We start from the raw sequence: 26,625 nt of genomic DNA, 5'->3' as shown, positions 1-26,625 counted from the left end.
GTTGTACACTTTCTGGGCCTCCTGCTAGTAGGCCCATCACTGGAATGTGCTGATGTACACCCCCCATATTTTTCCAGAGGCAGTAGCAGATTTTCGGTTGTGGTTAGTGACTGGAAATCTTGCTTCGTGATGCCCTTAACCCTGCAAATGCTTTGCAGTGGGCACAGTGAAAAGCTCCCTTTTTGTTCACCTGACCAACCTTTGTTGACCAACCTTTGTTGTGTAAATAAGATTCTAAAAGCAGTTGACTTGTATGTTTCCTCCTCCTCCCTTTGTAATATTACAGTGTGACCGTAACTTGATGCTAACCTTTTTGATGGGGTCTCTGCTCAAGCCCGTACATAGCTGTATGTTGTGACTGTTAACGATCAACAAAAAAAATCTGATTATCATTACCTCTGCTCAACGACTTCGCAAGCTGCAGGATTTATGTGTTTATCTTTCATATAGCTGTAGATAAATATTTTCTGAATGGCCCTGCTCTTCATAGTATCGTGACAGCCAATGAACTGCTGATCATCAATTTCAGTACTGTTAAGTCCCGTATTTATATGTTCGATGGCATCTGTCGCTGTAGATACGCATGTTCTGCAATAGCTCGCCATCTGGTGTTGGGCCGGAGTGTTACAAGTTGTTTTTCTTCGAAGAAGTATTTCGAGTCACGGGACCGAGTGACTCCTCCTTTTGTCTCCATTGTGCATGGGCGTCGACTCCATCTTCGATTGTTTTTTTTCCGCCATCGGGTTCGGACGTGTTCCTGTCGCTCCGAGTTTCGGAACGGAAAATTAGCTAACTTCGGAAGATTTTCGTTGGTATTGTTGCGTTCGGGATCGGCGTACTTAGGTTCCACACCGCATCGAAGATCGAAGAGCTCCGGTGCCCTTCGGGGTAGTTTTTCGATCCTCCGTCGGGGCCTGGTCGGCCCGACCGCGTGCTGAAGAACGCCGATGGAACGGACCCCGTTCCGTTTCTGCCCCAAATGCCACAATAAATACCCCTACACAGACCAACACTTGGTCTGCAACCTGTGCCTGTCACCTGAGCACAGCGAAGACACCTGCGAGGCCTGTCGTGCGTTCCGGTCCCGAAAAACACTCCGAGACCGTCGAGCCAGAAGACTTCAGATGGCGTCCGCACCGACAGCCCAACGGGAGTTCGAGGAACAGGAAGAGGAAGGTACCTTCTCGATCCAAGACTCAGACTCCGAAGGATTCGACGATACACAAACCGTGAGTAAGACGTCGAAAACCACACAGAGAAACATTTACAAGGCCCAGGGGACGCCACTGCCATCCGGCCATGGCTCCACCCATAAATTCGGTGACCGACCGTCGGCACCGAAAAAGGCCCAAACAGTGCCGAGATCGTCCGACTCCGGTCGAGACACCGGCACGCAGCCTTCTCGGGACCGAGAAAGTGCTGGAGACAAGCCTCGACACCGAGATGCCGGTGTGGACACGGCTCGACGCCGAGACAGCGGCACCGAAACAGATCGACGCCGAGAAGTTTCGGCCCCGAAAAAGAAAAAAGTCACCTCGGAGCCGAAAAAACACGCAGACAGGGTTTCGATGCCGAAACAAACTGCAAGCGACCCAGCTTCAGGCTCTTATACAGAAGAGCACTCGCTAACCTCCCAAATGCAGAAGCATAGGTTTGAGGAAGAGCTACAAGCAACTGATGTGGACCATACGCAAAAGCGTATCTTCATACAGCAGGGGACAGGAAAAATAAGCACCCTTCCCCCCATTAGGAGAAAGAGAAGGTTGGAGTTCCAGACTGAACAGACACCACAACCAAAAGTGGTGAAAAGAGTTACCCCACCACCCTCTCCTCCGCCCGTGATTAACGTCTCACCAGCACAAACTCCATCACACTCCCCAGCTCACACCACCATGAGCCAGGGTGACCAAGATCAGGACGCATGGGACCTATACGACGCCCCAGTGTCAGATAACAGTCCGGAGGCATACCCTACGAAGCCATCTCCACCAGAAGACAGCACCGCGTATTCTCAAGTGGTGGCTAGAGCAGCACAATTTCACAACGTAAGCCTCCACTCAGAACAGGTCGAGGATGATTTTTTATTCAACACACTCTCCACCACCCACAGCTCATACCAAAGCCTGCCTATGCTCCCTGGTATGCTCCGGCACGCAAAAGACATCTTTAAGGAGCCGGTCAAAAGTAGGGCCATCACACCAAGGGTGGAAAAAAAGTATAAGGCGCCTCCTACAGACCCGGTTTTCATCACTACACAGCTGCCACCAGACTCTGTCGTTGTAGGAGCAGCTAGGAAAAGGGCCAACTCTCACACATCTGGAGATGCACCACCCCCAGATAAAGAAAGCCGCAAGTTCGATGCAGCTGGTAAAAGAGTCGCAGCACAAGCTGCAAACCAGTGGCGCATCGCGAACTCCCAGGCACTACTTGCGCGCTATGACAGAGCCCACTGGGACGAGATGCAACATCTCATCGAACATCTGCCCAAGGACTTACAAAATAGGGCAAAACAAGTGGTTGAGGAGGGACAGGCCATTTCCAACAACCAGATCCGCTCCTCCATGGACGCTGCAGATACAGCTGCACGGACAATTAATACATCTGTAACTATCAGAAGGCATGCATGGCTCCGAACGTCTGGATTTAAACCAGAGATTCAACAAGCAGTTCTCAATAAGCCTTTTAATGAAAAAGAACTGTTCGGTCCAGAAGTGGACACAGCGATTGAGAAACTCAAAAAAGATACGGACACTGCCAAAGCCATGGGCGCACTCTACTCCCCGCAGAGCAGAGGGAATTACAGCACATTCCGTAAAACGCCTTTTCGAGGGGGGTTTCGGGGTCAAAGCACACAAGCCAGCACCTCACAAGCCACACCGTCCAGTTACCAGGGACAGTATAGAGGAGGTTTTCGGGGACAATATAGAGGAGGGCAATTCCCTAGAAATAGAGGAAGATTTCAAAGCCCCAAAACCCCTGCTACTAAACAGTGACTCACATGTCACTCACCCCCTCCACACAACACCAGTGGGGGGAAGAATAGGTCATTATTACAAAGCATGGGAGGAAATCACTGCAGACACTTGGGTTCTAGCAATTATCCAACATGGTTATTGCATAGAATTTCTACAATTCCCTCCAAACATACCACCAAAAGCACAAAATTTAACAACACACCATTCCAATCTCCTGGAGATAGAAGTGCAGGCACTATTGCAAAAGAATGCAATCGAATTAGTGCCAAACACACAAATAAACACAGGAGTTTACTCACTGTACTTTCTGATACCAAAGAAGGACAAAACGCTGAGACCAATCCTAGACCTCAGAGTAGTGAACACTTTCATCAAATCAGACCACTTCCACATGGTCACACTACAAGAAGTATTGCCATTGCTAAAACTACACGACTACATGGCAACTTTAGACCTCAAGGATGCTTATTTCCATATACCAATACACCCATCGCACAGGAAATACCTAAGGTTTGTATTCAAAGGAATACATTACCAATTCAAGGTACTGCCTTTCGGATTAACAACCGCACCAAGAGTCTTTACCAAATGTCTAGCGGTAGTCGCTGCACACATAAGAAGGCAGCAAATACATGTGTTCCCATATTTGGACGACTGGCTAATCAAGGCCCATTCGTTCATACAGTGCTCAAATCACACAAATCAGATCATACAAACCCTCTTCAAACTCGGGTTCACCGTCAACTTTACAAAATCCAACATTCTGCCGCGCAAGGTACAACAATACCTAGGAGCCATAATAGACACATCAAAGGGAGTAGCCACCCCAAGTCCACAAAGAATTCTAAATTTCAACACCATCATACAACGCATGTATCCAACACAAAAGATACAGGCAAAGATGGTATTACAACTCCTAGGCATGATGTCTTCATGCATAGCCATTGTCCCAAACGCAAGACTGCACATGAGGCCCTTACAACAATGCCTAGCATCACAGTGGTCTCAAGCACAGGGTCACCTTCTAGATCTGGTGTTAATAGACCGCCAAACTTACCTCTCGCTCCTGTGGTGGAACAACATAAATTTAAACAAGGGGCGGCCTTTCCAAGACCCAGTGCCACAATACGTAATAACAACAGATGCTTCCATGACAGGGTGGGGAGCACACCTCGATCAACACAGCATACAAGGACAATGGAACGTACATCAAACAAAACTGCATATCAATCACCTAGAACTTCTAGCAGTTTTTCAAGCACTAAAAGCTTTCCAACCAATAATAGTTCACAAATACATTCTCGTCAAAACAGACAACATGACAACAATGTATTATCTAAACAAGCAGGGGGGGACGCACTCCACGCAGTTAAGCCTGCTAGCACAAAAGATTTGGCATTGGGCAATTCACAACCAAATTCGCCTAATAGCACAGTTTATACCAGGGATCCAAAATCAACTCGCAGACAATCTCTCTCGAGATCACCAACAGGTCCACGAATGGGAAATTCACCCCCAAATTCTGAACACTTATTTCAAACTCTGGGGAACACCTCAGATAGACTTGTTTGCGACAAGGGAGAACGCAAAATGCCAAAACTTCGCATCCAGATACCCACACGAACAATCCCAAGGCAATGCCCTATGGATGAACTGGTCAGGGATGTTTGCTTACGCTTTTCCTCCTCTCCCTCTCCTTCCTTACCTGGTAAACAAACTCAGTCAAAGCAAACTCAAACTCATATTGATAGCACCAACTTGGGCAAGGCAACCCTGGTACACAACGCTGCTAGACCTATCAGTGGTACCCTGCATCAAATTGCCCAACAGGCCAGATCTGTTGACACAGCACAACCAAAAGATCAGACACCCAGATCCAGCATCGCTGAATCTAGCAATCTGGCTCCTGAAATCCTAGAATTCGGGCACTTACAACTTACCCAAGAATGTATGGAAGTCATAAAACAAGCCAGAAGGCCATCCACCAGGCACTGCTATGCAAGTAAATGGAAGAGGTTTGTTTGCTACTGCCATATTAATCAAATACAACCATTACACACAACTCCAGAACATGTAGTGGGTTACTTGCTTCACTTACAAAAATCTAACCTAGCTTTCTCTTCCATTAAAATACACCTTGCAGCAATATCTGCATACCTGCAGACTACCTATTCAACTTCCCTATATAAGATACCAGTCATTAAAGCATTCATGGAGGGCCTTAGGAGAATTATACCACCAAGAACACCACCTGTTCCTTCATGGAACCTAAATGTTGTCCTAACTAGACTTATGGGTCCACCTTTTGAACCCATGCACTCCTGCGACATACAGTTCCTAACCTGGAAGGTGGCATTTCTCATCGCCATTACTTCCCTAAGAAGAGTAAGCGAGATTCAGGCGTTTACAATACAGGAACCTTTTATACAACTACACAAAAATAAAGTCGTCCTAAGGACCAATCCTAAATTTTTGCCAAAGGTTATTTCACCGTTCCATCTAAATCAAACAGTGGAACTTCCAGTGTTCTTCCCACAGCCAGATTCCGTAGCTGAAAGGGCACTACATACATTAGATGTCAAAAGAGCATTGATGTATTACATTGACAGAACAAAAAACATCAGAAAGACTAAACAACTCTTTATTGCATTTCAAAAACCTCATGCAGGAAACCCAATTTCAAAACAAGGTATAGCCAGATGGATAGTTAAATGCATCCAAATCTGCTACCTTAAAGCTAAACGACAGCTGCCCATTACACCAAGGGCACACTCAACCAGAAAGAAAGGTGCTACCATGGCCTTTCTAGGAAACATCCCAATGCAAGAAATATGTAAGGCAGCCACATGGTCTACGCCTCACACATTCACCAAGCACTACTGTGTAGACGTGTTATCCGCACAACAAGCCACAGTAGGTCAAGCCGTATTAAGAACATTATTTCAGACTACTTCCACTCCTACAGGCTGATCCACCGCTTTTTGGGGAAATAACTGCTTACTAGTCTATGCAGAACATGCGTATCTACAGCGACAGATGCCATCGAACTGAAAATGTCACTTACCCAGTGTACATCTGTTCGTGGCATCAGTCGCAGTAGATTCGCATGTGCCCACCCGCCTCCCCGGGAGCCTGTAGCAGTTTGGAAGTTACCTTCAATTATTTATATATGTATCATCTCAACCTTAAATAGGTGCATACTTAGTCACTCCATTGCATGGGTACTATTACTACAATTCAACTCCTACCTCACCCTCTGCGGGGAAAAACAATCGAAGATGGAGTCGACGCCCATGCGCAATGGAGACAAAAGGAGGAGTCACTCGGTCCCGTGACTCGAAAGACTTCTTCGAAGAAAAACAACTTGTAACACTCCGGCCCAACACCAGATGGCGAGCTATTGCAGAACATGCGAATCTACTGCGACTGATGCCACGAACAGATGTACACTGGGTAAGTGACATTTTCAATACTGGACTTAGTAGTACCGGAACTGATGATCAGCAGTTCATTGGCTGTCTTGATACTAAGAAGAGCAGGGCCATTCAGAAGAGAACTCTGTCCAGGTGGATAGTGTTGCATATTATGATCTGCTATGGTCTTGCCAAAAAGGAATTCCAAAGGGTTCTAAGGCCCACGCCACCAGAGCGAAGGCAGCTTTTTCAGCATTGTCCAGGCATGTTACTGTTCTGAACATCTCCTGTGCTGGGACATGGACTTCATTCCACACCTTTACCAGACATTACTGCCTTTCTTCTGTTCTCTGTAGTGATGACCATTTTCCCAGAGCCGGACTTCTTGGTTTCGTTTTACTCAGAACCACCACCTGGGGAGTGCTGATCTGGTATGGATTCAAGAGTTGAGGAATCTTCAGGTTTAAGTGCCTATTAGAAAAACAAGTTACCTACCTTTAATAGCAATCTTTATGGTGAATGCTCTTTTATTTTTACCTTCAGATTCCTCATCAGTCCTCCTCCTCCCCATTCTGAAGAATGTTTTAGGTACTTCATTAATGTCCCCATCCTAGTTGAGTGAATTTAGTGAGGTGTCCATTCAGCCTGGTCTCAGTTCTTTGGGAGTGGCAAAAAGATGCAAATTGGAGCCCGTGTGTCGGGGAGATGCTTTTATGGCTCTGAAGATGTTGTTTCTGGGTTCAATCCAGTGCTCCAGCATAGGAGGGCTAGTTAAACGTCTCTTGCTTTACTCTGGCACTTGGAATGGTTTCACAAGGTGAGAAATCTGCAGGTAAGTGATTTATCCACCAGAAAGATTGTTATCAGAAGTATCTATCTTGTTCTTATCTGCTAATAACATGTGACTGATGAGCTAACCTTTGGACAAGTATAACTTCTATTTCCATGTGTATATTTTTGTAGTAAACCAGTATCAAATGGTTAGAGTCCGTAGATATAAATGTACAGACACTTCACCCCCCAACCCCCCACTACATAGTTTCTCCAAGCATTTTATCACCACATTCTTCATGTTTAATGCAGGACCAAAGATTGTATAATAGGGTTTCCACATTTTCACATCGCCAACACCCTTCACATCTAGTGGTGTCCATAACTTTCAGCCTTTTAGGAGTATCATACCATTAAAAATGTTTTTCATTAGTAATTCATTCCATGATACATTAGTAACTCCTATGAGTTAGTATATTTAGGTCCAAAATGCATTTAAGGAGGATAATTGTACAACTATGTTATAAGGTCTAAGGGCAGTAATATTATTTTTATTGCTAATATTAAAATTCCAGATAATGTTGGAGTATAACCTATTTTACCCCTCCTTGTAGATTAACTGGAGCTGCGTTTTCCTGTCAGTGATTGTATATTGAGGCTTGCATAGTTGTTACCCTGAATTTTTATTGTACGAAGCAGGATCACAGGCTTCATGAGTTCGGACAAGCACTGCCTAATGTACAGTCATGTGTCTCTGGAGGCGTGGTGACTAGAACTTAGGCCAGCCCAGCTCCACACCTAAATGTTGAGTATGAGAATATTAAGAACTGCTCTAAAACTCTTTTAATTCAGGATAATATTTTTGATGATCAAGCAGCTGTCAAAGAGGTCAACTTCTAGACTATCATTTTCCTGGAGTGTAGCTTTACTTCAGGATCCCATAGTCTGAATTGATATGTGGGGTCTCTGACTTTGTCCTATAAAGAGAGCCACTTCTTATCAGTGAAAATCTTCCAAAACTGTTAACAAATTCTGTAAGGGAGGACTGTTGAACCAAGGACGTCAAGTAGTATTGCCAATATGCCAGGGCCACCACTACGGGAGAAGTCATCTAGATAGCTCTAGTAATGACCACCACTGTGCCAGGAATTACCCCTCTTTGCCAGTCTGGCACCAAATGTCATTGATAGTCCCAAATGCCAGGGTTTGCCACCAGGCAGGGGCATTAACTACCTGTGAGTGACATCATTTCCAGCCCCTTCTATTGGTTTTGCTAGCAGCTGCTCTTTGGACTTTGGGGTTGAGTGGTTCTGACTCTTGTAACATACAGTAGGTAGCGCCACTCGGCTACAGACTTTCTGAATGATATCTTGACTGAACCTCATGTCTTAACTGGACTTAATGTCAGTGAGCAGCTTACAGGCACCTGGAGAGCTTCTAGTAGCTCAAGGGCTCCTTTTGGAGAGCCCAGGTGTACAAGAAGTGATAGATTGTGTAACTAGGGCAAGTTGAAGGCCAGAATAACAAAAGCAGATCCTTAAGAAGAGTGAGTCAGTATGTGTGCAGCATTGTGTGCTGACCTCACCAAAAGCCATTTGGCATGCCAATTGAGGGAAACTGTTTAGTAATGTTTCTCCAGAATCGTCCCTGGGACAACAGTCCATCTCAAGATGGTTGTATTGAAACTTCAACTAATGCTAACTTTGAAATATCCTCAAATTGTTACATGCATAGCTTGGCTCACAAGTACTCAATCTCGAAATATTGTCTTCTAAACTCTGCTTGAAAGACTTTCATTCTGATTCTAACAGATACTAAGCAATTGTGTATTTATCATTTGTCATTTAAAAAAAATGTTTTCTGATTTTCTTTTTTTCTTTTTTGTAATCAGTATTCTTGGAAGTTGGTTCATCCTACTGATAAGTACTCCAACAAGGACTGCCCAGATAATGCAGAGGAGTATGAAAGAGCGACAAGGTACAATTACGACAGTGAAGAGAAGTTTGCACTTGTAGAGGTCAGTGATTATTTCCCTTTTTTATTTATGTAGAAAACGTATTGGTTGCAACAGCAGGGCTGATCCTACCTATTCGCTCAGCTGTCAGCAATATGTTGTTACATTTTTTTGTTATTATCAATGCTTTTTTTAATTAATTTCCTTAAGTGTCCTTTGGATCGCGACTTATTACATTATTGGTCACTATGTAGGATCAACAGTTAGGTTGTCTCTTTAGAGACTTGTTTGTTTGCCCCGGCCCACTTAAAAAAAAAATAATTATAAAGTTCCACTAAATATATTTTAGAATTAAGTCATTTTCACTACATAACCTAAATTATTTCCTTATTTAACTGTAATCCTCATCATATTTATCCGTAGTGTCCCACAGTGAAGTAGATCTGATGGGTGTTCCAGATACAGCGCCTTCCTTGAGGGGGAACATTTTTTATTTTTCTCCCTTGAAGCCTTACTCTTTCTCTCCTTTGGAGACATGCAAACATGGTGATAGATTGGAACTTTTATAATACATCAGCAATAGAACAGCGCTCTCAGTCAACCTGTTATTTGTAAGCATTGAGTAGTAAAAGAACATAGTTACAGTACTTTGGACCTGTTTTTTGAACAGCATGTGTGGATGCAGCTGGGCATTAATCTGATTGCTCTATTCAAAAAATAAAGCCATCAATACTACTTGACTGAAATATGAGACAGCACTTTATGAAATGATTTTGAATGCTACTTTGATGATTGTGATCATATCATTAAATTTAAATTGACCTGAAGAAGCGACAAGGTAGTCGTGAAACTTGTGTTGGCCTTTTATGTGATAATTTGATTGGACTATAGGAAGCTAATTTCTTCAAATATTAAATACATTCTTTGAAGCCATCATTTATGCCTATATTTACATTACATATCGAAAGTCTACACCGCTTTGAACATTGTCTCATTTTATTGTCAGTGCCCTAGTTTCATTCATTTAAATGAGTATTGTTTTCCCTTAAATATTACCTGTACTTTATATTTTTCAGGGAAAAACAATGTCTTTGTTCTTAGGTGATACCGTTCATCAGGGATAGGGCGGGCTCCGTGCAGGAGGAGTTGTCGCACATTGCTCACACCTTTGCCTCATGCTATAGGTATCTCTGTGCTAAGGTCCCGCAGACTCCAGGAGAACAAGAGAACCCCATTCTTGGAGTTATCCCACTGTCCTCCATTCCACCCTCTCTGGCTAAAGAGCTGGACCCTCACCCTGACGAAAGAGGAGGTGGATGCTGCCATCTCAGACCTTCAATCGGGAAGGACCACTGGCCCGTATGGGTATCACATCGAATATTACAAGAAGTTCTGTTCGCACCTATTGCCCCATTTATTGAACTATTATGGGGAGGTGCTCCACTGCGGTTCCTTCGCATCGCACCTTGACTGTGCCTCGAGTGGAGTCATACCCAAGGGCGATCTGCCCTGAGACCAATGTCCTTCTTACCGCCCCATGTCGCTGATCAACGTCAACTTAAAAATATATGCAAAGATTTTGGCAACCCCACTGGTCCACACACTGTCCTATATGATCTACTCTGCTCAGTGTGGATTCTTGCCTAGCAGGAGCACATGAGACTGCATCCAACGAGTCCAGGCAGCGCTCTCGTCGGCGGAGCGGCTGGAGGGAGGATTGGTGCTTCCATTGATGGACTTCCATAAGGCGTTTGACACACCGGCCTGGGACTTCCTGGAGGGCATACTGATATGAATGGGCTTCGGCTCGGCTTTCTGGAGACTTCTCCATCTTCTTTACCGTAACCCAATGGCAGCGGTGCGGGTCAACGGTATGATATCAGACCCATTTCCGATTGGACGGGGGACTCGTCAGGGGTGCCCTCCATCGCCTCTGCTGTTCGCCTTGGCCATGGAGCAACTGGCCTGCCTCTTACGCTGTGACCCACTGATCAGTGGTTGGAGGTGGGGTAATCGGCCGGGAGGCTGAGTTTCCCTGAATGCTGATGATGTCTGGTTATTGCTGGGGGAGAGCCCATAAGTTCCGTACCTCGCTGCCTTAAGCTTATGGCTCTCTTTGGTGAGGCCTCGAGTCTAAGACTCAATCCCAAGAAATCATTTAAGGTGGAGGTGCAGGGAGATTCACGGGACAGTCTCCGGTGCCCGGACATCCCGGTCAGGTCAAATGCATTCAAATATTTGGGAATATACCTCTCCCCAATTCCGAACTTGGCCTGGCAGCTTAACATTCAGCCCCTCTCCCAGGCCTTAGATCGACACTTGAGCCGCTGGTGTAGCCTCCTGCTTAATCTGTTGGGTCGAAAACCCTCTTAAAAATGATCTGTCTCCTTCGATATCTATATGTGGATGTGCTGTCAAACGTCCAGTACATGGTACCCCATACTTGGCTTCAGTCACTTACTTCCCAACTCACCTCCTTTATGTGGGTGGGCGGGTGCCACAGAGTGGCGTTCTGTTTGACATGGAAATCTCCTTATGAGGGTGCTTTGGGGATACCAGACATCTACATATATTACTTGGCTGTCCAATAGTACCGGTCAACAGTTGGTTCACTGGTGGGTTAGACGACCCGGCTTATCATTTGGAACTTTACCATCTGGGATTTGATGTCCTATAGGGTCTACTGTATGGCAGTCCAGTCCTGCAGCCCACCCCTGACAGCACACGGTTGGCGGTGGGGTGTTGAAGGCCGATTGAACTGACTGTTAAGGTGGCACTTCTGGGGCTTCTGGAGGAGCTGGCTGGACTGATGGGGGACCGAACCTTTGTGGGTGTTGCATGCCGAGTGTCTAAAAGAGACATTGCTCAACTGTAGATACCCTATGACACCAACGCTATCTAAATGGCAGGCGGGGTTTACTGGTGCTCCCAACTGGAAAAGCCGATATATGAATCAAGGAGATGCCTGCGGAAATATGAGAAAATCTAGTGGAAATGGTGGGCTTACCATGGTTTGCCCTTCTGAGCAACAGGACTTTCTTATTGTGGGGAGGAATGTGGTATCATCGTACGTATTTGAATGCTTTTACTGATTCAACAGATACGTGCTCACTGTCTTGTTATGCCACCTTTTTAAAAGAAATAAGGTAGAATATAAAAAACGAAAAAACAAAGTCATTGTTAACAAATATTTATTTAAAATTCATAGTACGTAAAGTGGAGATGGGGGTTCCATAATACCTCTTGAATGTCATCATTATGCTACATAATGACACATTTGCCCAGGTTAGATGTGGGTCACAGAGTGAGTTGACAGCTCCCATCCCAGTCAGAGGGGGCGTGAGGCAAGAGTGTGTGCTGGCCCCAACCCTTTTTCTTCTTTATATTAACAACCTGGTGCTCCACTTAAAGAAGTGGGAGAACGACGCCCGAGCCAGGCTGAGGCAAAGGTTCTGGCCCTTCTTGTTTGCGGATGACTCTCTTCAGAGATCAAAATCGCCAATGGGGATTCAGAAACTCCCTGGATCGGTTTGGGTCCTTTGCAAGAGGGGGGCTGGAGATTAACATTGGCAAAACCAAGGATATAGCCTTTAATCCATGTCAAACTACTTGAGTACAGTCCAACTCTCAATAGCGTACTGCTGGAGAGAGTTCATATATTTGACTACCTAGGGGTTACGCTTACAGAGTATTTTGGTTACACCACATTCAGAAATGCAGGCTTAATTTAGAGCAATATTCTGGAGGAATTGTGAGGTCGCAGCAGGGATCTTTCTTTCATCCAATATCACCAGTCCTTGAAATCTACAAACACCAAGCTCTTGGGGTGACCTTTTACGGCAAGAAACTCTGGGGCCACAAAGACATCAGATCTTTGGAGACTGTAGAAAACATTTTTATGCAAAACCTTATTAATCTACCCTTCTTATTCCTTTACAGATTAACGTTGGTCTTAAATCTGTTGTTGACAAAGTGGGTCTCAAACCCTTATTATATTGGCAAAGACTTTGGGTGGTTGAGCTTTTGCTATAAAACGGAATTTGGAGGATGGGTTGGGGCAGCCTGGAGCACTTAAGATCCCCTGTCTTCAGTTTGTCAGGTTACAACTGCTCCAGATTGGTTACGAGAACCTTTGGTCCACTCACTCTGAAGCCATTGCCGTTCCTATAGTAATGCTAAAGAGTTTTACTGGCGGTATACAGATGGTTTGACTCTAAGTCCCGCTAGGGTTGGTATCGTAACAGCTTTCTTTCTGGAGCATAAAAATGGTTATAGCTTAGAAGGCGTCTTGGATGAGATCGAGCCCCCTTTAGCTAAGACACTTTACATAAAATTTAAAGTGGGGACATTGCCACTACGCTCTGCTACAGTAAAATGAGCCTTGCCCCTTTTGTCACCAGGTAGAGGAAACCATTGAACATGTTGTATTCTTCTGTCTGATTTACCATGGGTACAGAAGGAAGTGGATCCTTCTGGTATGTCATAACCTGGGATTTAGGGATTACAGAGGATCGTTCGGAATCTTAAGAAGTGATCCAAGGCAAACTATTGTATTTTTTTTTTATTAACGGTTGTGATGTACATGTGGAGGTTCAGGCAAAAAAGGGTGACCTATTGATGGGCTTGTGCTTGCCCCTCACTTCCATTCTCAGTTCCGGACCTCTGTTTGTAATTTGTCTATTGTATTGTGTTTGAATGAATTTTATTCTGTGGACTACATGCTATTATCTTGTATTTGAATGCATTTTAGTGTCAGAATCATTCTTATTGGACAGCCTTTTAGTGCTTTTATGTGCTTTTATGGCTTTGTAGCCTTATAAAGATTTTGAAACTAAACTTAAAGGAAATGTTCATTCTTTTGAATAGTATCTTTGGTAGCAATTACAGATGTTAGTCTTTTCAATCTCCCCTCTGCTAACGTTGCACTCCAAGATTTGGTATATATTTTTTTTTTACCATTCTTCTTTAGGAAATTGTTGAAGGTTTGTCAAGTGTATTGGAGAGCTGTGATGCACACCTAACTCCACGTTACATAAACATTTTTCATTTAGAGTTAGGTCAAGGCCAGTCATCTTGGTATACGGTTTGATGCCGTTTACTTAGGGTTGCCATTGCAACTGTGAAGGACGCATATTCAAAAAAACAATGTCAGTATTTATTTTTTAAATTATTTTCTAACTTGTTTTTGATTCTTTTCCTTACTTAGAATTTGTGTAGTAGTGTAGAGATGACTGGAAAAAGGTGTTAATTCATTTTCATTGCAATCTATAAGGCCAAAGAAGGTGTTGTTTTAAAACATTGGTGCAGACGTTCTATGAGTACTGTATGTGATTCACTGCTACGTCCCCATATTACCATCATATAACAGGGAAAGAGGTTCATGCTGTATTTAAGCCTACATTCTGACCCATGCTCTGATGCCTTCTTTTCCTACCTGTTTCAAGTGCCACTCCCATTAATATCTCCGGTGCTGCTACTCACAGTTCCATGTGGGATTATGTGCTGTGCTCAATGTCACCCGCTCAGGGGCCAGAGAGCTTTAAACTCCTGCTCATTCCCATCATGCACTGGTCATTGCCATCTTGGAATGGTGTATTTCTGAGTTGGTCATAATGTTGACCTACGTTTTTGGGTCACAGCTCACTTCAATAATGCTGATCAAACGGGTGGGAGTATTGGCCCACTCATGATATGCTCTTCTCAGTCTAGCACTCAACTTCTTAAATTGAGCTGTACTGGAGCCCTAGTTAATACAGGTCTCCCATAAGCCCATATTACTCCACCCCTCCAAATCTAAGTTAGCCTCTTTGAACTGAAGTTAGAAAAAATTATACAATGAGAACTATTTAAATGTCTACTGTTTTATTTGCCATTCTCTGGGAGTACAGAGCAATCAATACCTTTATAACCATTCAACATTTCCCCCTCAGGATTCTCATGTAAGTCTGTTGCTTACCAAAGTATCCATCTTGCATAATGATGTAATGTAAGCAGTCAGTTGACAGGCTTCTCCGGGCATAGGCTCAGCACTAGCAGTAAACAAACTCTTCATGCCTCACTTTACTGTGATGCCCTACTCTGCACTGTAGTATACCCAAGTATACTGTATTTACCTTTATCCACCCCTTGCTTTCTTTCATTCAGTTGAATTAAGCAGTACTTATAATTCTCCTCTGGGAGGCTGACAAAATAAAGTGTTAAGCTATTTTAGTAATACAGCTTATCCACTGATATTCCTGTGTTCAGTGCTGTCGGTTTTTGTGTCTGATTTAAAGTTGTACTGAAAAACACAAACGCTGAGACCTCTCAAATAAACATATGTTGCTGAATGATGACAGGCAATGAAACCTAAAGATGGCACTAATTTATATGGTATTTTAAGATTCCTGTTGCTGTTGTGAGGTATCTGGTCAAATGTCTCCCTGTGCCAATAGCCAAAGGGTTGTTTTTACAAATTTTGTATATTGTTCCGATCCAGTTACTACATGGGTAATATAAGAACAGCATGAACAATAATAATAGTATAAGATATTCATATGGCAAAATTGTTTTCAAGTAAATATGAAAGAACCCTGGATTAGTGTAGAGTATTTAACTTTTTCCCTATAAAGTCTGTGTTCATTTAGAAGCAGGAATAACCTGAGACTAATGTACTCCGCATGATTAGAGGAGGAATCCTGAGAGCATTATCTTTGTAATCAATGAGTTAGGTTTAGAAGAAGCTTGTTGGTGCTATTGATGCTAAATTAATATTCAAATTCCTTTGACGATGCAGTCTCTTCATTTACTTGAAAATTGACAAGTCTATAAAAATATGTCTTCAAAGAGGATGAAGAGTGAAAAAGATTTAGGATTATTTCTGGATGCCCCAGTGACTTTAAAATAAGTATTAACATTATCTATGTTTTATACCCTTGTGAGAAGAGCACTGAGCATGTAGAAAGATGGCTCCACCCTCAGTACTTAGAATTCGTCTACGACCCAATAGTGTGAGCCATTTCTGTTTTCAGGTGAGTCTTGTATGGCTGCTTGCACGCTTCTGTTTTGGTACAGGACTGGTTTAGGTATTAAAATACTAGGTCTTCAGGAACAACATCTTCAAACTGAGGCCCTCTCGTACAAAACCATTTTATGGTCCGTAGGACTCCAAATCAGAGCCTTTCCGACGGCAAAATGCAACCCCAAATAGCGATTCTGTAGCATGTTACCAAATCTTACTGATCCCTAATTGGGTTTAGTAATAAATAAAGGTTTGGTATTTAGAAAGAGCGTGTTAAGGCCGTCTGTTCCAGATAGCAAATTTTTAAGCAATGTCGAAATTTTACCACCTTCTCAAAGGAAATGTTAAGCCATTCGCAAACGAGAAGGGGTCCCCATGGAACCCTTTTCCCTTTGTAAATGTTCACAAAAACGTTTTTTATGAGCAGGCAGTGTTCCATGAGATCACTTCCTGCTCACAAAAAAACAAAAAAGGTTTGTGTCGTTTTTCTTTTCTTTCTTTTTTTGTTTTTTAAATCCTACTTTCCTTTTTTTTTTTAAATTGCTTTATTTAAAAACAATCACAGACATGGTGGTCTGCTGACCTTAGCAGGCCGCCATGCCTGTCAATGTAGGCAACAGTAATGGATCTCAGTTGACCACCTACCATACTGATGAGGTAGGTCGAATTGTGGCCCACTGTTAATATGTATTTTGAGAACCAACCCATCAGTATATAGGTTGGTTCTCAAAATACCAATGGAGAGGCTAGAAGTTGGTGAGCAAATTGTACCCACGTCTGACAAATTCATTTTTGTACATTCCATTTAAGGTATCACAAATTGCAAATTGTTATTTGTTGCAGTTGACGATTCCTTAAATGGAATCTTTTTGTAAATGAGGGCCTCAGAAACAAAACATGATCTTATAGCCTTCTAATGCTGTTGACACAAAAGATAATGCTGACAATCTTATACCATAGATCCATGCTGAGGGCAAAAGAGTATAGAAAGTTTCATGACTAATCTTCAACGGAAAAAGCATCCAGAGGAAACTTTGGCCCCGTGGCTCTAGCAAACATATTGCTGGAAAGTGGAGGTATATATAATGTCAAGTACATAGCCTTGAGAGAAACTCTAAATGTTGAAGAAGCCTTAAAAGATGGTGAGGGTTTGTTTTTGATCCTGATGGAGCATACCAAACCTAGGTTCCTATAATGTTTGCTCAAGCGAATGAACAGTGACAAAGGAGAAGGCAGTGCAAGGCCAGTTTCAAAATTTATTTGGCTAAATGCAGACAGTCCTGGATCCATGCAGATCAAAAACAAAACTGCTATCCTCTCGTGCACCGAAATAAACTACTTCAGTTCTTCAGAGATAGCCTTTAAATGCTGCCTAAGAGGGGAAGTGGCATAAGAGTCAAATACCAGGTTGCTTGCAGCATCAGATTATTATCAGATATGGAAACTACACTGTTTCATTCCAGTAGTGCGGTACATGGAGTGTACCTTAAAGGAAAAAGTTAATTTTAGGAAGCTTGGCTGTCAAGTCGGTTTGAGCCATAAATCATGCAACAGGGGATTTAACTGACTTTAATGTAAGAAGACCATAAAGTCAAATCAAACATTTCTGTGTAAATGCCTTTCTCCTTCATTGGGCCATCCATTGTAGAGAAAAACATGTTTTCTTTACCTTGTCTTGCATTGCTAACAATCACCAACAATAAGAATTCCAGAATGTTATCACACCACAAAAATATATATATGGAACCTCAGTGACTTCGGGGAAACTTCAGACTACAGGAAAATTCACTTCCACTTGAAAATCACGGACGGCAGTTTGGTCCTTGTGGTAAAGTGAGATCACAGAGCAGACCTATTATCTTGTGGCCTTCATTACTTGGCCTATAAGTTGTCAGTAAGAAGCAAAATGTCCAGAAAATATTGGGGAGTTTCATTGACAGGGAAACACATGTTCAACGTCAGTCCACCACTTTGATAAAGGTTAGAATCTGGCCAGAAGTTTGCGGTAGATGATATTTGTTTGAACCATGCCAAACATATGTTCTGATTGTTAAAGTCTGTCTTTCACTGTGAGTAGCACTATGGGTAGTAAAACAAAACTTGTTCAGTCTTTGCTTATGAGTCAAGTTTGGGATTTTTTAGAACCTCTGCTAAGGTTCTGAGCGAAAGGCTGTTGTTTCAGGGTTGATACTAGGGGAAACTAGAAGCTGTAGTCTGCATATTGTCTCCATCCCAGAATCAGACTAGGAATCCTTGGTGACAAAGGTACATTGATTGTGAAATGAGACCTAAAGTTATCTCTGCCCACTGGTACTTTAGGAGCGCCTGAATGCTCAATTTAATAATATGACATATATTATTGTTTGTATTGTTTGATATCATTTTTATTATTACCTATAAACAAATGATAATGGTGGTGATGATGATGAGTGGATAACCACTTCCACAATGTTCAGTTGTATTGACACTGAAAATGTATTTGTAACTTTGAAAGTGTTAACATTTTTGATTGTCTTTCAAAATATTCAGACACGTCTGGTGGGTCTGGTAATTCAACCGTCCTTTCAGAAGACTTGTACTCTTTAAGTCCAGATTTAGTGCCCACCAGCTTCAAAACCAGCTGCATTCTTTACAAAGCCATCACAACCAGTAACCCTACTTATATTGCAGACAAGCCCATAATCTCTGATAACTCTTGGGACACCTGCATACAGGATACCCTCAGACGGCAAACTAAGAGGGTAAAAAAAAAAAAGACAATAACGAAGCAACAGTCCTTTTCCATCTATGCTCCCAGGATCTGGAACAACACCTCTGTATTCATCAAGAATGCACAAACGCTGCTACGTTTAAAAAAAAGAGTTGATGGCTATCCTCTTACACAATACATGACTAGTCTGTGGAAGAAATTGGGTTAGCAGGTGTGAGGGATGTAAGTCTTTCACAAGTAATAATTCTGCAATTGTCTCCTTGCTGGGAACCTTGTACCCGGTTCTGCACTTGACTCTCTGAGTAGCAAAACAGAACATTCTAATGTCTACTCAGGGGAAGGGGTGTGGGATAGTAACCACAGTTCGCTGGTATGCTACAACAACACTCAATAAATCATTGTCCAGTCAGTGCCTTTTCTAATAAAAGGGAAAAGTACTTTTATATCCATGTACTACTAAATATTGCACATTAATTTACAAATATTCACATCAAGTGGATGGAAATCAATTTGGTGACACCCTTCTATTGCATTACATCCTTCATAGGCGCTGAACCCCATAATCACAATCCCCCCTGTGTATACTAGGCACAATAGTATAATACAAGGGTGTGTCATTATCAGTTAAAGAGGCCTATTGGCTTTGTCAGGGTATCACCACACTTTTGAAAGCAGCAACGTGTTATATTTCACTGTTGCAGTACCATTGACATCAATGGAAACAGTTCCAGTATTATTTAACACAGCATTAAAGTCAATGGGAATAGTACCGCCATTCAACAGCATTCAGTGTACTGTGAAACCTTGTATTGTTTTGATCACCATTATTAATAAACCATTGAATTCAGAAAAAGTATTGTCCAAGGGTCTTTCTTCTGTGTTCAGTAGGCTGCTACTGCAGCTTTATGGCCAGCCAACAGGTGTACCTGCACTCCAAAGCTTATGAGCTCAAACTTCCAACTCATGCGTGCTTTTACCAGTGGAGAGCCTCTACTCGGGATCATGATACTCAGAATGACTCTTTAAGAAACGTTTTCTGAGGAATGACTACATGTCTGCAGCCCCCAAAACATGCTTTAGAATTGTTGGTTGTGCCCCTGCACTCCCTTTCCACTAGAGAAGAATATGCGAACTAGATAGACCTCGCTGAGACTTATGAGTGCTTCTTAGCCTGATTCATGACTAGCTTTCTGCTTTGGGGCAAGGAGAATTTCCGTAATTATGCAGCCCGCACCTCATTTCTTTTCTTTTTATTGTTGTAGTATAAGTGCCCCGGTAACACTCTAGGCACCCTTGTGCCTCTTTGTTTTTGTTTTTCCTCACGGGCAGCATGGGAAGCCCTCTCCAGCACTGCCAAGCTTGCTCCCCACATGGCCAAAAACCATCCAGTGTGAGCACAGGAGTTGGCATGCTGATTCCTCCACCCTTGTGGCAAGCAGACATTGTGCTGTCTGCTGTGCTTCCCCCATCTCCTCCTCCAGACACATTCAATTGGGGCAGAGGAGGCGCACCACATTGCTCCTAGGGTTCTAGCCTCCCCGGTAGCCATGTGTAGAGCTAGGTTGTGCTCATTTTGATTTCCTTTTCCTGGGACAATAGGGTCCCCAGAATGTCTTGCCTTCAATTAGGCCCTGTGAGATGGGGTCCAGGACCAGGGTTGGTTTGGGGAAAGAGCCCTACGCACACCTTTTTCCTATTGAAATTAAAGAAAAGAAGATTGCACTGATATCCGGGGGCTTGGTCCTCCCAGGTAGATTTTTTAAGAAAGCCAGAGAAGCGCCATGCGGGTTATTCTCGGCTAGGTCCCCCTGCTGGACCCATAGGGCCCATCTTGCTGTTTTTGGGCTCATTTTGCTCCTGCCACCATAAGCATTTTCTTCAAGTCTCTTGAACTCCAAAATGGTACCTTTTCTAGGTAGCTTGATTTTATAGCGACCCATGCCAAACTTGTCTGCCTGAAGTTCAAGTGCTGGCTCTTGCTGGTCGGGACCTCTTGACAGCTCCTCAGCTGCTAACAAGTAGAACAGCTTCCCTTCTACTCCCCAGGCCCCACTGCTTTCGCCGTCTTGTGGGGCACCTGTGTGTCTGCTGAGTCAGTGGTAACCTTCTTGATGGTGGTCTTCTGAAGGTCTAGTCCATGTCAGTCTCAGGGGGACACTCCATAGTCTGCTAGCAGGTCCATTCCCCGACTCTTCCTCAGAGGGCATAATGTGGCTAGCCCTTTGCCCTGGAAAGATCCATCCTAGCCATGCGGTTCAGCTGGATTCATAGTCTCTCAAGCTATCCTTGCAATGCCATCAGGTGGCTACGCTTTCCAGCCGTTGTTGCTCCCTGGTCTAGTGCCTTCTCATTTGTCTCTCTCTTATGCAGGTGATTCTAAGTGAGTTTGGAACGTTCTAGAATCCAGGCACCACTGGCCGGTCCCATGGTACCACTTCAGCACTCAGCCCCTGCAACAGCCCTTCTGCACAGCATTCTAGAACATTCCAATGTGGGGGCATATGTCTGTGAGTAGATCTTCCCTGAAACCATTAGCTGTGCCCCTAGCTGACACAAATGTCTGATGCCTTAACACGAAAACAAAACTTTAGAGTTCAAAGGGGAGCCCCTCTTGTGTTTGGCTCCAGAGATCTGGATCTCCTTCTTTGTTTCTGTGGGGGCAGGTACAGTATGACAAGCTAATTAATAGATGCAAGTTTCCTCCCCACTTCTTTCTTTCTCAGTAACTGGGTCAAGAACTGTTAATTGACCTGTTGTGTGGGGAGGCTTTGATCCTTCTGCTGGGCAGCAGAGTACTTGTCTTGATCCAGTAGTAGGGACAAAGGCCTGGAATCTGATTATGAGCTGAGCTACCTAAATATGACCATTCTTAAAGTGTCCTAAAGAGTGTAGATATAATGTAAGGGGCTGTGGATCTGCACTCGGGTGTATGTTTACTGTTGATTGATACCTTGCTGGACCCTGCAGGCCTAAGCTGGGGTCAAAGTGTCTTTAGAGCAGATTTCAACAATAATGTGTAATACAGCTTAAGCACCACAGCTCTTCAGTAAGCACTACAGAACTACACTCTGAATGTCCGCTCACATTATAGGGCCTGTCCCAGGTCAGTACCAATCCCTGAAGTCTCCCTTCTGTGACATTCTAACTGTGCACAGGTTCTAGGCTGCGCATGACAGTAGTCTCCCACATGCAGCCTGCACATGTGTGCTCACATGTTCATGTGTAACCAGCTGCTGCATCCTAATAGGCTGACACTGGCAGGTGAGCACGCTCAGTCCATTTACCATGAATTTACAGTGACTAAAACTCATGTAGTAAGTCTTATTAACTTTAAAGGCCAAAAACCTGGGTAGTCAGAAGCAAAAAATCCAGGGGAATTTATTGGGTGCAACCATCTTTACAACAGTCCATATCTCGGCCTCCTCTCTTATTGCATGTTGATTTTATGTTTGTGTTTGATGAGGCACATTGATCCACTGCCTTTTCGGCTGGGTTCACGCTTTCAAAATACTATATACATACATACCTAATAGTGGTGATGACAAATAGATACCAAATATTGGCTATGACAATAATTTTATCATAACTGTATGCATAATGTTGACTGACCATCTCTCTGCAAGGTTTTGACCACATCCAATGCTTCCTGAAGAAGAATGTGTTTGATACACACGCTCAGCATACTCCTGTCGTCTTTTGTTGGGTCCGGTGTTTTATGCAATATTTTTTCTTCAAAGAAGTCTTTCGAATCACGAGGTCGAGTGACACCGCCTCTCGGTGATTAAGGCGCATGGGCATTGACTCCATTGTTAGATTGTTTTCTCTCTGCCATTGGGTTCGGATGTGTGTGCCTCCGCTCTGTGTTTCGTCTCCGTTTCGACCTTCCGTTCTCTTTTCTGTCTCCTTCAACAGTATTGTTATCGTTCGCACTTTCTACATCCGCACTTTGTCGGAAAAACTCTGCTGGTATGACTCCATTCAACAGAAGCTCCTTCGGGACACCACCTTTCAGGAACCTAACTTCAACATCATTACTAGTTTTCCCTAAAATGCTCCCCTGGTAATGGAATGCATGCCCTTTTGGTTTTGTCACACAGACCAACATTTGGTGTGCAACTTGTGCCTGTCTCCACACTAGAATCCAGCTGCAACACGTGTAAGTCCTTCAGGTTGAAGAAAACACTCTGGGACCAAAGAGCTTGTCACCTCGAGATGTCTCATAGAGCCACTGATGACACTGTTGACGTTTTCGGTCCCAGGAGCTACCATCCGTTGAAGAACAGGAGGCCTTCTTGATCGACGAAACTCCGGCTCCGACCTTGATGTTGATCTACAGATGCAAAAACTTCCATTGGCTCAACCTGTGAGTACTGCAGCTCCTACCCCTGCCCTCCAAAACAAGCCGACCAAAAACCCGTCACCTTCCATGGTCGCAGAAACCGAGGCCCCCGGTCCTCCACTGCTGTCTGGCCATGGTCTGCACCGGAAAACGGCTTCAGACACCTTGCCCAGCACCAAAACCGTATGCCAAGCCAAAACCTTCAGCATTGACCTTTTCGGACCAAGACCAGCGTTCGGTGCTGGCCAGGCAGTCAACGTCCACCACCTCAATATCGACAGTGCCTCACTCCTCGAAGTTGAAATCTTTGGACCCGAAAACCTCGGAGCTGAACATTACAAAGACCACCGACTGGCTCTGGGTAGGAAGCCAGTCGGGGACAACAAAAAGGTAGATGATAGACTTGAGGTGCTCTGGGACATAGGTGCATCTTTGGTCCTTCTCTCCAGGGCCCAGGGCGACGGATGCAGGGTTGTCTTTAGGCATCAGGTTTTTATGTCCGAGAGCACTAGCGGTAAGGGGATCCTGCGTGTTGAGACTGCAGGCGGTGTCGGGGAGTCCGACAGGTGTGGACCCAGGGTGGTCTCGAACTCCTAGGAAATAGGACAGAAGCGGTTGTTGGCACCCGTGACCCACCTCAGCTAGGGTCAGGGGTCACAGATGCAGTGGTTACTATAGCTGTCGGATTTTCTCTCACTGCAAGCCTGTGGCAGAGGGGGCCTGCTTGCAGGGGCTACAGGCATTTCGGGAGAGCCCAAGATGGGTGAGCCCACACTTGACTGTCTCTGGGCAGCTGGCGACCCACGTTGGCACCATTGGTTGGCTTCACCTCGCATTGGTCACTTCTGGTGTTGGGTTCTTGGGGTTCCAACAGCTGCAGAGTATTTTCCTTGGAGTTTCTTGTTGCAGGGCAAGTCCGGTGCCCACGGGAGACTCTAGTCTTTATTTGAAGGCTGGACGAGTTGGCTTTTTGTGCAGGATCCTTCAAGGTCGGCAGGCAGTCCGGAAGGGTTGGTTCCAGGTCATCTGCTTCTTCTTTCCCTCCTTTGCACATGCACCTCTTCTTTGTCCAGGTCTTCTTAGGTTGTCGAAATCTGAATTCCAGGGTTCAAGGGTGCCACCTAAATACTAAATTTAGGAGTGCCACAGGGAGTGGCAAGTGGTAGCCAATGGGCTGCCCACCTTTAGGGTGACTACACCCTTCTGATGACCACCTCTGCTGGGAAGTGGGCATAACCCTAACCCTGGTGGCCTAATTCCTTCCATACAAGATGAAGGAATTTGAAAAGTTGTGTCCAGTTCAGCTGGTTCACCCTAGGTGTGGGACTGGCATGAAGGGGACACTCCTCTTAATTTAACAAATTTTCCCGCCTGTGCTGCTGATAAAAGTGGGAACAGGAAAGGGGTGTTGGTCATCTCCACCATCTGGAGAGACCTGTGACTCATTACAAAGGGGGCAGGACCTGTGTTCAGTACGTGCATTTAAAATGACTTCCCTTTGCCCTTTCTATGTCTCAGAATCGACCGAGACATAGCAGGGGCATATCTGCTCATGCTTATAGGCCCTCACATGTACCTGGATGCACCCAGCTTTAGGGGTGACTTACACCTGGCACATCCAGTGTTAGGGGACCTGGCACACAGGGTTGTACGACAGGTCTTTTTTTCAATTTAGCCTGCACCAACACACACAATCTGCAGTGGCAGCACTTTTGTGAGTTTGGTTAGGGGTCTCTGGGGGTGGCACAACTGGTGGTGCAGCCCTCAGGGACCTTCATAGGTACCCCAGGCACCAGGGATACCATTTATTAGGGACTTACAGTGGTAGCTAAAGAGTTTGCCAACTGTGCATACCAACTGTGCAGGTTTGGGGAAAGAGATATGTCACTAGGGGCTTGGTTAGCAAGGACCCAGTGCAGCAACAGTCATAGCCACATCAGAAACCAGGCAAAAATTGGGGGCTTACCATGTCAAAAAGGGTGCTTTCCTACACAGATGGATAGTAAAATGTATTCAAGCTTGCTATGCTAAGGCTAAAAGATCTTTACATGTTCCTCCCAGAGCACACTCTACTCTGAAAAATGGAGCAACCATGGCCTTTTAAAGAAATATTCCCATATCTGACATATTTAAGACAGCTACATGTCCACACCACACACCTTCACCAAACATTTCTGTGTGAATGTTTTAGCATGCCAGAAAGCCAATGCAAGTTGCTATGTACCCTTTTCCAAACCACTGGAACACCCATAGGTTAGCCACCGTGCCTGCTTTACAGTCTGTGCAGAGCAAGTGTATCTACGGCCACACATGCCATCGAACAGAATATGTTACTTACCGTGTAATCATCTGTTCGTGGCATGTAGTGCAGTACATTCAGATGCGCAACCCATCTCCTCAGATACCTGTGGTCGTTGCAGTCCGTGTGTTTACTATTTTCACTATGTATACATTTAGCATCGTCATCACATAACTAACACAAACTTTCAACTCTTTTCCTACCTGCCTGCCTGATAATCTAAGAATAGAGTTGATGCCCAAGCGCCTTATCACCAAGAGGAGGAGTCACTCAACCTTGTGACTCGAAAGACTTCTTCAAAGAAAACAACTTGCACAACTCTGGGGCCAGCGCTAGGTGGCAGGAGTATGCAGAGCTTGAGAATCTACATCAATACATGCCAAAAGCAGATGCTTACAGTGTAAGTAATATATTCCTTTCATGTAGTTAGCATGGGGCCCATGACCCCTAAAGCTTTATCAATAACATGCACCTGAGGTGACATGCTGCATAACAGTTTACCTGTTCTGTTTCAGTTGAAACAGATCATTTTCTTTAACGGAAGTAATTTCATTCTTAAGTTGGCTGCATTATTTCTGAAAGTTTCATCAAGTCGTGATTGCTGAGTAGCTGACAAGACCTGTCCCAGACGAAAGCTGTAGGAAAGTGCCCTTGGTCCCCCCCACTGTTTGCCACTTGTACTGGGGTTCTTCAACTGAAGGTGCACTGGGTTCCTGCTAACCAAGTCCCCAGTGCCAGTGCTCTTTCCCTAAAACAAGGTAAACTAATTGAATTGTGTACAGTCGCACACACTTTAGCACCCCTGTAAGTCCCTAGTAGATGGTACCCCCTGGCAAGGGTACTAAAGAGGGTCCCTAAGGGCTGCAGCATGTTTTGTGCCACCCTATTGGACCCCCACTACAAATTGCACACAGCCTGCCATTACAGACTGCGTGTCATGGTGCAAACCTTGAGTGAAAACACGACATGGCACACCCATTGTGTGCTATGTCTGAATTACTGTATACAATACATGTAAGTCACCCCTACAGCATGCGTTAGAGCCCGAAGGCAGGGCGCATTATATTTTATGTGAGGACATATCTGCATGAGCATCTATGCCCCTGTGATGTCTAATATTATTACTAGATTTTGCAAATGACCAGGGAAGCCATCTTAAGGTAT

At 44.2% G+C, this 26,625-nt stretch overlaps 1 protein-coding gene across 2 annotated transcripts in view; it reads left to right on the top strand.

The window, feature by feature from the left end:
* The window catches only part of CYFIP1 (cytoplasmic FMR1 interacting protein 1), a 546,797-nt gene that overhangs the window by 109,588 nt on the left and 410,584 nt on the right, over positions 1–26,625 (top strand). For both annotated transcript variants that reach the window (XM_069204288.1, XM_069204289.1), the window contains exon 13: positions 9,051–9,176. In XM_069204288.1, the coding sequence (XP_069060389.1) occupies positions 9,051–9,176 (126 nt within the window). The remainder of the gene's footprint in view (positions 1–9,050; positions 9,177–26,625) is intronic.

Source organism: Pleurodeles waltl, chromosome 8 (genome assembly GCF_031143425.1).
Source record: "Pleurodeles waltl isolate 20211129_DDA chromosome 8, aPleWal1.hap1.20221129, whole genome shotgun sequence".
In the NCBI taxonomy this organism is placed as follows: domain Eukaryota; kingdom Metazoa; phylum Chordata; class Amphibia; order Caudata; family Salamandridae; genus Pleurodeles; species Pleurodeles waltl.
This window is presented reverse-complemented; position numbering and strand designations above follow the sequence as displayed.